Raw genomic sequence first — 15,147 nt, 5'->3', positions numbered from 1 at the left:
TCGTTCCCATCTGTACGTCTACCCGAACTACTCGCGACTCAACAACTCATAACATGAGTATCAATCGCTATAGATCTATGTCTGGCTTTCTGTCCTTTTCAAGTTAATCGGCTCTTGTTTGGAATTATTTACCAGACGACCTGAAGTCCTGCACTACTATCGCAGATTTCCGCGTCAAATTGGCTATTTGGCTAAAAGACAGCTTAGCTCTTAATCATTGTTGTGATTTGCTTTCAAGCAATGTGCATAATCAGTAAATTGATGTTGCTGTTTTTGTTTTGTTTTTGGTTTCCCGTTCTCGGGGCCTTCTATTCGGTACTCTTTGTAGTTGTACTTCTGTACTGTTGAGCTATCCGAATTCAAATAGACGAAAAAAACAAAAAAAACAAAAAACAAAACAAAAACATGTAGGTACGTCATCATGTACAGTATAATTATGTACATGTAAGTGCACGAACGCTGTTCTACCGCCAAAATTGGTACATGTGGCGCCATGTTGCAAAACAACTCTTGTAACGGATGGTGAGAATTTGGACAGGTAATACTAGTTCTTTAGTCTGCATTTCGATACCAACTCCGACCGTTTGTTGATGCTGACCCTTTTGTCTGCTTCCATACACTTCTCTTTGTACATACATCTACATCTACTGTTCTTTCAATCAAATGAACCCCTCGATGGGCACATTGCCTTTGGGTCATTTCATAATAATAATAATAATTTAAAAATTCGACGAGGAGACAATAATTTCAATATGGCAATAAGTAGGACGAGCTGAAGCGACATGTGGACTACTTTATTAACAATGTAAGTGATGGAGACGATGCAAGAAACAACCTAAAGGGTAAGGAAAAATACATGTAAGAAGAAAAAGGGCGATGGAAAAAAAAGATGATTCGAACAAGTTTTCGTACAACACTCTTCAGGAATCACCGTTGTACTAAAGAACAAAATGAAAACAAAGGAAATAATATAGCAATCAAGGTAGGGTGACACGATACAATGACAGCACTGGAATATCGAGGTGCGATTTCTCACAAAAGTGTGCAGAAAACAAGGGTATACAAGTAAGAACTAAGCGTGACAAGTGTGTATCAGCAACAAAAACAAAAAAGTGAGAACGAATGATAATAATAACACTAATAAACAAGAAGGTGACAAAACACATTTAGGCACAAGTGGCAACAACGTTGCCACACTACACAACAGAACATTATTTGAACAATTTTAGGGTAATAACACTATCTTTCTGGACACACAAGTTCGGCTTATGAATGCGCTGACAAACAGCTTCCAAAACTTGTAACTGCAAAAGATAACCATGACGAGCACGGCACAAAACAGAAAAACAGGAATCAGAATAAGTACGACAACAGTCAGTACTAGAAACCAAATGATTGTATACTGAAGACTTGTTATTACGAGACGGACGCACACAATCTCGACTCACGCGCACACCCTCACACTCACTCTCACCCTCACTCAGCTCACCTTCTCCCTCACTGTCCGAATCAGAAACTGCTCCGTCATCCACCGCGGTTTGACTCTCCTCCTCACGTGCATCGTCCTGCGTCTCACCTTCACCACCCACGCCAACCGTGAATGCCGTTGCCTTCACGGCAGTCGTCGTCCTTTCCGATTGTTTCCTTTGTATTTTTACCGTGAATTCATAGGTCCGGTTGTAATCTGCTGTAGATCTCCGTGGTCTGTCATTTGCTGCTTTGTTTTGTGGATTAGTTGTTGTTGTTGTTGGATGTGAACCTGGTGTTGTTGTTGGATGTGAAGCTGGTGTTGTTGTTGCAGCCATGGTTGTTGGTCCTTCTGTTGAATCCAGCTCTGGTTCCGGTGGGACAAATCGATCGCCGCGGGTGCTCCCCACTAACACAGACCTCGAAGGAGGAGGGTCAGGGGGAGGCAGAGGTGCTGTCACCAGTCGAGGCACAGCCCCATGCAAAGCACCCAGAGGCACAGACTGAGGCACACCCGAGGGCTGCACATTGTTAATAAAGTAGTCCACATGTCGCTTCAGCTCGTCCTACTTATTGCCATATTGAAATAATAATAATAATAATAATAATAATAATAATAATCAACAGAGCTTGTTGATGACAAGGAGCGCATCGCCTACATTATAGACATCAGCGTTCCTGGTGAGAACAACATCAATAAGAAAATGGCTGAAAAGCGCTCGAAATATTATGATTTGAAGCGGGAGATTTCGAGGATTTGGTCCCTCAACCAGGTTGACGTGGTCCCTGTGGTTGTCGGTGCCCTGGGAGGCTTGGTGGGGGAGACTCCTCAATGCCTTCGGACTGTGCAGGGAGGAGACCTGGCTATTGTGCAACAGGAGGCTATTCAAGGTTCGATTAAAATACTGAGAACTATCCTTAACATGTAGATGCACCTCTGCTGCGTTTGCATGTTCAATAGCTAAGAGACTTGAATAACGACTGATAAAGACTGATATTTCCTTTGTTACTACTCCCTTCATTGGTTGATGTATTTTGCCTGTCGCTGCAAATTCTTTATTATTGTTTTGATGTTGGAGTTCGGATTGAGTTTCTTTCCTTTCTTCCTCTTCCTTCAACTAGTTCTTGTCCCTTTGGTTTTTAGGTTTTATTTATTTATTTATTTTTGTTTTTGTTTTTTTCACTTTCTTTTTGCTGTCCCACCCATGGAAATATTTCCCGGTGGGTCTGGCTTATCGCCTTCGAAAGAAGTGAATAAAGGAGAAAAAATATTAACTGGTTTGAAGGAAAGAGACAAACAGGAAAAGTCTAAAGAAAAAATTGACTGTCACCACCAGGACTCGAACCAGGGACCCTCGCTTGTAGCCAGCGATGCTCTAACCACTGAGCTATGGTGTAGTCGTCATCCCAGCAGAGGCCGTTCAACATTTTCTTCAGACTTCGTAACTCACACTTCCTGTGAATCCACACAGGCGGGTGGGACGCAGCCCTCACTGTAACCCACACACTTCACGTACAAACTAGCACGCGGGGAGCCCCAAGTCATAAAATATTAACTGGTTTGAGGGAAAGAGACAAACGGGAAAAGTCTGAAGAAAAAATTGACTGTCACCACCTGGACTCGAACCAGGGACCCTCGCTTGTAGCCAGCGATGCTCTAACCACTGAGCTATGGTGTAGTCGTCATCCCAGCAGAGGCCGTTCAACATTTTCTTCAGACTTCGTAACTCACACTTCCTGTGAATCCACACAGGCGGGTGGGACGCAGCCCTCACTGTAACCCACACACTTCACGTACAAACTAGCACGCGGGGAGCCCCAAGTCATAAAATATTAACTGGTTTGAGGGAAAGAGACAAACGGGAAAAGTCTGAAGAAAAAATTGACTGTCACCACCAGGACTCGAACCAGGGACCCTCGCTTGTAGCCAGCGATGCTCTAACCACTGAGCTATGGTGTAGTCGTCATCCCAGCAGAATAATAATAATAATACACAGAGGCAATATGCTTTGGTTCCGCAAGAGTGCTCAATGCCTGATTCAGGCAGAGCGGCGTACACAAAGGCACACAATGAATAAATTTGCCAAGGTTTTCATTGTGTGCCTTTGTGTAATAATAATAATAATAATAATTCAATGGATCAGTTGGGGAAGTGAACTGCCTGAAAAGAGAAAAAATCGCCAGACCCACCAGGACTCGAACCCGGGACCTTGCTTGTCATGAGCAAAGCTCTAACCACTGAGCAATGGGACCGGGCTGAACCTAGAAGGCGCTGACAAGATTTTCACTCAGCCTTCTAGGTTCAGCCCGGTCCCATAGCTCAGTGGTTAGAGCTTTGCTCATGACAAGCAGGGTCCCGGGTTCGAGTCCTGGTGGGTCTGGCGATTTTTTCTCTTTTCAGGCAGTTCACTTCCCCAACTGATCCATTGAATTTGAAGTTCTCCCAATCCGTCCAAAATAATAATAATAATAATAATACGAAGTAGTGGTTGCGACTTCGGCGATGATTTGTCAGAAAGGTTTGCTCCCCACACCGGAGCTCGCGCTATTCCGCCGACTTTACTTGACACTTGACTGACTCACGACTGCCATCCAGAGCACACGAGAAGTCCATCGAACCTTCGACTCGGCAAACCTGTAAGAAAGCACCACTCCCTGCTCAATACACAGTGTTTCGGGGAATTCACCCTCATCAGTTGAGCTTGAGTAGGCTGAGGAAGATTGTGCCTGAAGAGCACCACTTATAGTGCTGTCCAGGCACAAACCTCACCAGGGATACAAACTTACAGAGACGCTCCGCTTCCAGCGCGACAAACACCTCGTGAACACCAGATAGCAGCGTGAGTCAGTGTCGCTCCTGGACGGTGAGACAGACGTTGAGGACCCTCGGTCATTCGCAACGCTGTCACCTCCAAACCAACTAGTCGCAAGCCCGCGCTGGGCACAACAGTACGAAGTAGTGGTTGCGACTTCGGCGATGATTTGTCAGAAAGGTTTGCTCCCCACACCGGAGCTCGCGCTATTCCGCCGACTTTACTTGACACTTGACTGACTCACGACTGCCATCCAGAGCACACGAGAAGTCCATCGAACCTTCGACTCGGCAAACCTGTAAGAAAGCACCACTCCCTGCTCAATACACAGTGTTTCGGGGAATTCACCCCTCATCAGTTGAGCTTGAGTAGGCTGAGGAAGATTGTACCTGAAGAGCACCACTTATATAGTGCTGTCCAGGCACAAACCTCACCAGGGATACAAACTTACAGAGACGCTCCGCTTCCAGCGCGACAAACACCTCGTGAACACCAGATAGCAGCGTGAGTCAGTGTCGCTCCTGGACGGTGAGACAGACGTTGAGGACCCTCGGCACTGACTCTCTCTCTCTCTCTCTCTCTCTCTCTCTCTGTCTCTCTCTCTCTCTCTGTCTCTCTCTCTCTCTCTCTCTCTCTCTCTCTCTGTCTCTCTCTCTCTCTCTCTGTCTCTCTCTCTCTGTCTCTCTCTCTCTCTCTCTCTGTGTCTCTGTCTCTCTCTCTCTCTCTCTCTCTCTCTCTCTCTCTCTCTTTCTCTCTCTCTCTCTCATCTTGTCTTATTATTTCTTATTATTTCTGCTTTTCATCTCATTACAAAAATTCTGCGCGTTTTCTCCATCTGCGCATAAAATCTATCTATCTATCTCTCTCTATCTATCTCTCTCTCTCTCTCTCGCTCTCTCTTTCTCTCTCTCTCTCTCGCTCTCTCTTGTCCTTTGTTTGCCTCTTCCTTTGAACATGGTTATTGTCGGATATGACTATTTCGGACATGTTCGGCATACAAGAATAACTAACCTTGACGGTGTTGCAGTTGAACATCTAACGCAATCGGCAGCCGTGAAGGAAGTGGGTCTCGATGAGTCGGAGGAATTTGTGTGCGATGTCTGTGGCCACGTTCAAGCGGAAGAACACTCCGCACTCTGTCGAGTGGGCCGTTGTCACCAAGGCCCCGCCCGGCCTCCTCGAACGCGAGTAAGCGGTGTCTCCTACGCCTGGCTGAGAAATTGGAGATACTGGAAGCAGACAAAACGGTCAACATCAACAAAAGGTCGCAGTTGATATCGAAATGCAGACACGAGCAAAACACATTAGTATTTACTGTCCAAATTCTCACCATCAGTTGCATGGGTTGTTTTCAACATGGCGCCACCTGCACCAGGTTTGGCGCTAGTGTATGGAGATCGAGCCACTACTGCTGCCTTTCGCTGGGGAGCAGCTGGCAGGCAAGACAGCCAATCGCGCTGAGGAGGCCAGGCTGGACATCAGGGTTGGTGGCTTTTGGACGCGGCAGCGGGATGCCTTTTTCGATATCCGGGTTACACACCCAAGGTCGGAACTGCTGTCGCGCCAGCAAATCACCAAATAGCTCCAGAATAATGAGAGGCAGAAGCATCAAAGCTACAGTGAGCGGATCAATCAGATCGACCGTGGGTCTTTCACGCCTCTGGTGTTCACAAGCAATGGCATGCTCGGCAAGGAATGCTCCATCTTTCTAAGGCCTTGGTGTGCCAGATTATGGAGAAGAATGCTGATTTAGCATATTCTGTTGTCGTGAGCCAGTTTCGATGCCGCCTTTCATTTTGTTTGCTTCGGTGGTGCATCACCTGCCTGCGAGGCTCTCGGATGTGTGTGTTCATGTATGTGTGTGTGTGTAGTTCAGCTGGAGGTAATGTGTGGCGACAAGCGCCCACTTGCCGTCCAAATTAGTCTGCTCCCATCCCGCCGTCCACCTGGCGATCCACGCAAACGCTGGAAAGACTGCGCTAGTGCAGATCTGAATGACCCTGAATGCTGTGGAGGGATGATACGATCTTTCAGATTCTCGCCCTGACTGGTGCCGCATGTACCGTTGTTCCGAACCCGAGCCTAAGGTGTGGGGATAATGCTCGAAAAGGTGGCAGATTCTGCTCGAAAAGCAGTGAAAATGGCAGAACCATTACAAACCTTATGGCGGGCAATTCCTCGAATTCTGCTCCATTTCTTTATCCACATACCAAACATGCATGAAACTTACCAGAAAAAGTACGGTATTCTGCCAATTTTTCTGCCGGTATTATCCACATATGCCTACCCGAGCCTTCACCCCCAATGTCCACTTCCAAGTACATGTATGTGATAGGTACTTCTCAATCTCTCGCCCATCACATGAGAAACGTCACAAATGCTTGGGGGGAACGGCAGAAACCGGTGTGTAGCCAGGCTGGCGCTTGCCAGTGTCGTCTCTGCCAACGTTTGTGCAGCAGTCCCGGTGGATTGGCTACCCATTGGTGCAGTCACACATCCTTTATTGCTGAACCCACAAATAATTGCGATACAGATTGTAAACCATTCGAGGTAGAAAAGAAAGCCATTAAAAATAAATGAAAAAGAAAAAAGAAAAAACGGTTATTGTACCATGCCAGACGGCTATTATTAAGTCATCTACCAATTGTAGTACCCATTGGTGCGATCACGGACCTGCTCCCAACACCGAGGACCTCCGCAACCTTGACGCCACCCTTTAACCCAGTCACTACGCAGTGCAGCACCTTTCACCGCGGTTTCAAGTCCAGCAGCGGCTTGGCCAGACACAAGTGCGACAGCATGAAACGTAGGGCAATGTCAGAAAGGGCCGACTTCCCATTCGAGTGCCTAAATATTTCAAAAAGTTCAAAAATCTACACTACAATAGTGGCATTCCTTTTTTGGGGGTGGCAGATAGAAAAACTGAATAGGGGCTGCCAGGCAGAACTGATTGCAAACATTGGCGAGAAAGGGGCCAGCCGAAAAGCACGAAAATTGGGAAAATACAGACAAACACGGATATTCTATAGAGAGGCATTTCCGTAACGCTATGGAGAAAAGTAGAGTTCAGTGGCGTGTACACTCGGCATGCACTGATCAGGGTAGGACTAGAGAATGGAGCAACGTGAAAATTAGCCATGAAACGACTTCGCCCTCAGCCAATCCTGGCGCATCCGATGCTGATATTAGTAGTGTAGTGTCCAGTATAAAAGCCGTGTGTCTTATTAGCCTGTTTTGAATACAAGCCAGACTTTTTTTAGAGACAGACTGTCACCACATAACGTTTAAGCCTGATTTCGCATTGACATACATAGAGATAAGTGGTACGAATAGGAGCTTGACTGGAACAGAAGCCTAGCACTGACATCGGCGTTTATAGGACTAGGCACAGCGTTTTACGGGACATTATGGTATGCGCAATTTAAAGTACTGCATTCCGTCGTTGCAGGAAGCTGGGGGAGGACTTGCTCCGGAATGTCGTTCCATGCCGCAGTGCAAATCAGGGTGTAGGGGAACGACCTCAGTAGTCTTGTAGTCCGGTGCTGCACAATCGAGTGCCTATTCACAATCCTGTGCCTATTGCAAGGTAAGCAGCTACCATGTAGTCGTCAGCGACCTCTAGGAGTAACGCTAGTTGCAGAAGGTGGTAGCAGAAGGGGTGTCTGGCGCAAGTCCGCAGTGTAGCGTAATTACTTGTGCAAGAAAGCAACCGGTCAATAAAAGTTTGAAGGTTTTACCTTTATAGAAGAATCTCCAAAGGCAGTGCGATGCGTCTTTCAATAAGAGTTCAACAACAACAACAACAACAACAACAACAACAACAACAACAACAACAACAACAACAACAACAACAACAACAACAACAACAACAGCAACAGCAACAGCAACAGCAACAGCAACAGCAACAGCAACAGCAACAGCAACAGCAACAGCAACAGCAACAGCAACAGCAACAGCAACAGCAACAGCAACCGCAACAGCAACAGCAACAGCAACAGCAACAGCAACAGCAACAGCAACAGCAACAGCAACAGCAACAGCAACAGCAACAGCAACAGCACCAGCAGCAGCAGCAGCAGCAGCAGCAGCAGCAGCAGCAGCAGCAACAGCAACAACAACAACAACAACAACAACAACAACAACAACACGGCCTTTTTGGAAATTTCCAAAATCTAACTGACGGCCGGCTTGACTAGAGGCACAGGCAGGCACTGTTTTTCATCCATATGCCGCAAGGTGAACGACGACGGTATTACGTTCCTACTGGATAGCGCATATGGTGTGTGCTCCGCGGCTATGGCCGAGAAGGTAGTGGCGTTTGCAAATCCGCTCTCCTTCAAAGCGTGATTGTACAGGTGTAGGGCGTACACCTTTCCGGGAGTGAACTGGGATGCTGTGGCGTTGCGTTTGAAGAGCAACGCCATGTCGCCCGGTTCCCAGCTGTAGGGAAAGAATCCGGTCTCGTGCGGCAGAATTCGCACCGCGTCAGACGAGTACCGGTCACGTGCCCTGCCCTTCTTCAGCAGAGCAGTTAGGGCTAACACAGAGTGATGTGACCAAGAACCATCGAAGTCTCGACACATTTTCTTGCTAAACTGGCAGATGCAGCAGGACGCTTTCCTCGACAGCATGAGTGCGTTGCAAATGTTTCCACGGATTTCTTCAGCAAACACTGCCTCGTTGACCATGAGATCATCAAACGACTTGGTGATGATCATATCGGAATCCATATATATACCGCCATACTGCCACAGCGCGGACGCACGCATAAAATCTGCCAGATGAGCTAGAAAGGTCACGGGCCTGTTGTTCAGCCTGCTAGGAAAATCTGACCTTCTTGCTTTATTGAATTGTACCAGCGGATGACTGCGAATACGTCTTGCCCAGCATGTAGTCAGGTTGTCGATGTGGTGCAGGATGACACGCTGAGGTCGCAGGAATCGCACTGCGGACATGACGGACAGCCATTGCGTGAACCCCAGCGTGTCTCCGATCTGCACGAAATGTACCAGGCGTGGTATGGGCGCAGCGCCACGCGTACAGGACTTACCACACTGCTGTATCCAGGATGTGGGCTGGGTGCAATCGAACGGAATCAGTCCGCGCAACTCAACGCTTTTCACCATGGACTGGGCTGCAGCAGGATCTCTCTTGGTTGCGGTAGTGATCCAGCTGACTGTATTGTGCGTATTGGCGGTCACTGGCATTGTTCTCGGTGGTTTGGTTACCCCAGTGCTGCTTCGCCCTGGCGTGGCGCTGGCTTCGCTTGGCATGCTGCTCGCCACGGTACTGTTCACCGGGATCAGTTTCACTCTGGACCCTGATACAGATCCTGTCCTGACGATCCGCCTGCTGGCCATAGATCTACTGCCCACACCGATTGTGCTTCGGTTCACCCTCCAATGTAAGGAATACATGCATCCAATCCTGGTTATGATCATACTGTCCTTGATGTACAGAACGATAGCGGACATGAAGACCAGAACCATGGCCAAGGCGAGTCGAGAACGTCCCTCACGCAACACCATTCTTCAGCGACTGGTGCCTTCTTTCTTTCGCTCCCGTAGCTCTCCCATCCGCCACTCACTCTCGGCCCACAAATACAGGTCAAACTTTTCAACGAGCCAAGGAACGACACGACTGAGTAGATAACCCCCAAAAATGTGCAACTCCAGCTTAGTTGTCTGCGATGACAGAACGAGGGAGTATAGTCCGGAGTCCGAAATGTAGCCCTAACAAAATTCCGTTCGCCACGATAGAGGAGAATTTCTTCAGGGCAAATCCATGCACAAGTTTCGAGGCGCTTAATTTTGAGCATGCGTCAAACCTACTCAAAAGTTCAAATTTGAATTCTCGCTCACTTGGAGCGCCACGTGGTGCGCTTCAGATTATAATTGAATACAATTATGTACAGTACTGGTAGTTATGGCTCTCGGTCGATCGGGTGCCCCTACTGGCCCTAGCCTATGCCATGGCCTCACGTACTTTCAGCCACTAGTAAGTAGTAGACCTACTAGTATTTTGGCAATACCAACTGCAGTGATGACGGATGTCATGAGCTCCTGCTGAGTGCTGGCCGGCCTGGTGCTATCTGACAGTATCTCCTTTACACTGGAACCCGAAACAAAAAAAACTCTGAACTCATGTCAAACCTTGTTGGCCTTTCGTGGCGAACGAAAAGCACAGTTTTGCACCCTGGACTGCCGACTAGAAAATACTAGTACTACTGTACTACAGCCGGTCGGTCGCCCAGCCCCAGCCCCAGCCCCAGCCCCAGCCCCAGTGGCAGTGGCTCGAGCGCAGGAATCGGTGGACGCTAGTAGTAGCTACACTTGAAGGACGGCAGCCTTTTCTGGTCGGGTTGATCCCGCAGGTGTTGGCGACGCCTGTTCGCATATCACGATCCAGTGGCTGAGGGGTATGACGGTGAGCCCCATCCTTCCAGCATCGGCCCAAAACTCACCGATAATCCGGAAGATGCAAGAGAGGAGTCCAGATGGAAAAGGTAAAGGAAAGAGAAGAACATTGTTGTAGGCTTTGTTTACATCAACAAGGGATAATTTTATTAACCAGGTATGGGGGTGATGACAAGGCGTTTCAACCCGGGTCGAATTGAACCCGCCATGTACATAGATTAACTGTGTTTATGTGACGAATTGCACTCCGATTTTTTTTTGGGGGGGGGGTGAAATCGAGAAATCGTACCACTGTACTTGTGTGCGTATTTCGCACCATGACTGGACAGCACTGCACACGCAAATTTCACCTAAAACCAGTCGCCTGAACATACAGGACTCTAGAAGAAAACTTCCGTCCGCGTATCAGTAATTGACCCGAGTCAACTACCTCCGTGTTAACACCCACCATTTGTTCTCACCCGGCAGACTTTTAACCCGGGTAGACAATTCTCCTGTAAACACAGCCATAGACGATGGCACAGCGGCAATTTGACCTGCATGTAGATGGTATCCATCACGTTCTGGATGCACCAGATAAATGGAAGTGTGAGGGAAAGAGAAAGAAGAAGGGAGTGGAGGGAGGGGAGTGGGGGGGGGGAGATAGATAGATAGATAGATAGATAGAGAGAGAGAAAGAGAGAGAGAGAGAGAGAGAGAGAGAGAGAGAGAGAGAGAGAGAGAGAGAGAGAGAGAGAGAGAGAGAGAGAGAGAGAGAGAGAGAGAGAGAGAGAGAGAGAGAGAGAGAGAGAGAGAGAGGGGGAGGGAGGGAGGGAGGGAGGGAGGGAGGGAGGGAGGGAGGGGAGAAGAGAGAGAGAGAGAGAGAGAGAGAGAGAGAGAGAGAGAGAGAGAGAGAAGAGAGAGAGAGAGAGAGAGAGAGAGGAGAGAGAGAGAGAGGAGAGAGAGAGAGAGAGAGAGGAGAGAGAGAGAGAGAGAGAGAGAGGAGAGAGAGAGAGAGAGAGAGAGAGAGAGAGAGAGAGACAGTATATGGGAGCGTGTAGTTAAAAAATTATGTAGCATAACGGGATAGAACACATGAAGTGGATTATAGAGATTCGAGGAACAAATGTCCTACACACATAACAATTTAATGCAGCATACGGCAAAGACCTGCTTTTGCCAAACTGACATCACAAACTATTCAACTACACTACACGCAGAAGACACAGCGCTGTGTAAATCGTCAGGCCAACGTTGCCAAGGTAACCAATGTACATGAAGCTGCCGCGGCCACGCTTCTCCGGATCTGTACACACACACACACACACACACACACACACACACACACACACACACACACAACACACGGAGAAACACACAGGACAAAGTAATGATGAATTCGAGACGTCACATTCTAGCATCAGTCCAAAGTTTTAACCCTTTAAGAGCCGCCCCATACTTGAATGCGTCGTAAACGACGCATTCAAATGCAAAACTTCAAAAGATCGTATCTCAGTCCAATCTCGCTCAAATCCAGTGATCGAAATATCCAGGGCGAAAAGAAAACTCTCACCTGTCGGGAGAAACAATCCGCAAAGCGCTGCAAGCAACAGTTCCTGAGATAAATCACTCGTAAGTTGAGCCGCAATCGCGGCAATTTCAAAAGCGCGCAGTGCGACTTTAGTATTGAGAATTTTGAGACTTTTCGTCACGCTGGTTTACTTGAATTTGCACGGGTTTCACTGTTGATATTGTCAAGAGTACACAGCGAAAAAATTGGAACTCACGATCGAGTAAAATGAAATATCTGGAGCGGGACGCAATTGGACGCATTTGGGGCATTTTTCGTACTGTCGCTGCGATCTAACGCTGGATAGATGGTGTGCTGGCTATCATGATCGACCTCATTATCTTCCTCTCGCGGAGACCTTTCCAGAAAGCCCTAGATTGTGAGGATTGAGTGAGTAGAACTGAAGCTATGATCCAAGGAACACGAAAAAATGCAGAATTTTGAAATTTTCCTGTGGCTCTTAACCCTTTAAGAGCCACAGGAAATTTTCAAAAATCTGCATTTTTTCGTGTTCCTCGGATCGATGGATTTGAGCGAGATTGGACTGAGTTACGATCTTTTGAAGTTTTGCATTTGAATGCGTCGTTTACGACGCATTCAAGTATGGGGCGGCTCTTAAAGGGTTAAAGGGTTAAAAAACCAAAAAACCAAAACAAACAAAAACAGCACAGGCATGCTCAAACGATTAGTTTTCCAGATTTTCTGTGTGCCTCCACTTTATTCTAGACATGCACCATGCCTGAACATAATGCCTCACCTCCAGTGGAGTAGCCTTGAGCGTAGATAAGCCGGCCCAGCAGGTAGATAACATTGAAGACTGAGGCTATTATCTGCATGGCAATGATGATGATCACAGGTGCCAAGTGAGACAGAGAAATAGGAAAGGAGAGAGAGAGAGAGAGAGAGAGAGAGAGAGAGAGAGAGAGAGAGAAGAGAGAGAGAGAGAGAGAGAGAGAGAGAGAGAGAGAGAGAGAGAGAGAGAGAGAGAGAGAGAGAGAGAGAGAGAGAGAGAGAGAGAGAGAGAGAGAGAGAGAGAGAGAGAGAGAGAGAGAGAGAGAGAGAGAGAGAGAGAGAGAGAGAGAGAGAGAGAGAGAGAGAGAGAGGGAGAGAAGAGAGAGAGAGGGAGAGAAATAGAGAGAGAGAGAGAGAGAGAGAGAGAGACAGAGAGACAGAGAGAAAGAGCGCAACAGAAAGAAAGAGAGTTAGTGAAAGACAGAGAAGTGGCTTCAGGAGCGGAGGACGACAGGTATAAAGCTCAAAAGAAGGTCTATTAGGCCAAAAATGAAAAATAGGCTTTTTCGGGTCGGCAACTCCTCAAAAAGGAGACTCGGTCGGCCGGAATGAAACTGTTTTTGGATACTCGTTTTGTTCGTCAACCGTTATGTTATGATGGAGAAGAGCACCTACACATGTACATTGTACATGTATGATGGCAAGGATCAATGTCACTCAATGTCAAAGTTACCTACTCAAGTACTCATTGTTCTTGTACAGCATGTGGTGTATTCCTGATCTCCTACATCCTGAGAAATCAAGCAAAGAGCTCGAGTGCTTGCAGTTCCGTTATATTAGCTTGTATCGACACCGGAGCTTTTCGAGCCGACAGCTGAGAATCTCTGCTACCTCGTAGGTATTTCGATTGTTGAATTTGGTTGAGATTTGACTGAGTTATGACTCGTTGAGTGCACTTGCAAAACATGGCCGGCTTTGGCACCATTCGTATACATTTGGACCAAAAAGGTTTCAGAATTTGGGGGGGGGGGGGGGGATGGCCCCGGTCGGCCGACCCGAAACAAGGTCATTATTTGTTTTGGCGTTATATACACGTGTCCATATAGTTGCTGCACAGACAGACAGACAGACACACACACATACACATATTCACACACACACATACACACACACACACACAGACACACACACACACACAGACACACACACACACACACACACACACACACACACACACAGACCTACCCACACACACACACACACACACACACACACACACACACACACACATACACACACACACACACACACACGAGCACAAAGACAGTAGCGGAGATCAATAGAGAGTCTAACCGGATGGTACACTCCTGCAATCAAGCCAGTCGTCAGGAATAGCGGCAATGCTTCCAAACTGAGAGAACACAACAATGAACGGGAGAACCAACATACAGAAACCACCATTATAGTAAAACCTGTCAAGGAGACCACTCGGATAAGGCGACCACCTGTCTTGGAAGACCACTGAAACCAGGAACAAGGGATGCTATTTCCAGTCAAATGACCCTGGATAAGGAGACCACCTGGTAACAGAGACCACGTTTTCAAGGTGCCTTGAGCGGTCATCTTGGACAGGTTTTTCTGTACAGTGATACGGGCAAAGACGACCGCTCAAGGGACCTACAAAATGCGGTCCCCGTGCACAGGTGGTCTTCTTATCCAGGTCATTTGACTGGATATAACACCCATTGGTCATACAATGAAATCTGTCTAAGCCGATCGCTCCAGGGACCTTCAAAATGTGGCCTCCGTGCACAGGTGGTCTTCTTATCCAGGGTCATTTGACTGCAGAAGAAAAAACACCTTTTGTTTCATGTTGTAGTGGTCCTCCAGGACAGGTGGGTCGCCTGATCAGAGTGTCTCCAAGACAGGTGGGTCACCTGATCAGAGTGGTCCTCCAGACAGGTGGGTCACCTGATCAGAGTGGTCCTCCAGGACAGGTGGGTCACCTGATCAGAGTGGTCCTCCAGGACAGGTGGGTCACCTGATCAGAGTGGTCCTCCAGGACAGGTGGGTCACCTGATCAGAGTGGTCCTCCAGGACAGGTGGGTCACCTGGATCAGAGTGGTCCTCCAGGACAGGTGGTCACCTGATCAGAGTGGTCCTCCAGGAC

General features: G+C 47.7%; 2 protein-coding genes across 2 annotated transcripts; both read right to left on the bottom strand.

The window, feature by feature from the left end:
• Positions 1–8,400: 8,400 nt before the first annotated feature.
• LOC135824001 (uncharacterized) lies at positions 8,401–9,984 on the bottom strand. Its single transcript, XM_065336892.1, has one exon. It carries the CDS (start codon positions 9,806–9,808, stop codon positions 8,453–8,455), a length of 1,356 nt encoding a protein of 451 aa, XP_065192964.1. The 5' UTR covers positions 9,809–9,984; the 3' UTR covers positions 8,401–8,452.
• Positions 9,985–11,685: 1,701 nt separating this feature from the next.
• Positions 11,686–14,388, bottom strand: LOC135823999 (glutathione S-transferase 3, mitochondrial-like; the record flags this gene model as incomplete). Its single annotated transcript, XM_065336890.1, is given in 3 exon segments — positions 11,686–11,981; positions 13,003–13,075; positions 14,331–14,388. Coding segments are annotated over 3 exon segments (232 nt in total), but the record flags the coding sequence as incomplete, so codon positions are not given.
• Positions 14,389–15,147: the final 759 nt, after the last annotated feature.

The sequence above is a fragment of the Sycon ciliatum genome, chromosome 8 (genome assembly GCF_964019385.1).
Source record: "Sycon ciliatum chromosome 8, ocSycCili1.1, whole genome shotgun sequence".
NCBI lineage: Eukaryota > Metazoa > Porifera > Calcarea > Leucosolenida > Sycettidae > Sycon > Sycon ciliatum.
Note: the sequence above shows the minus strand (reverse complement) of the source record. Positions and strands in the feature narration are given on the sequence as shown.

What these genes read in the sequence shown, in the direction of transcription:
- LOC135824001 (XM_065336892.1), bottom strand. Translation starts at nt 9,808, where the DNA reads ATGGTGTTGCGTGAGGGACGTTCTCGACTCGCCTTGGCCATGGTTCTG.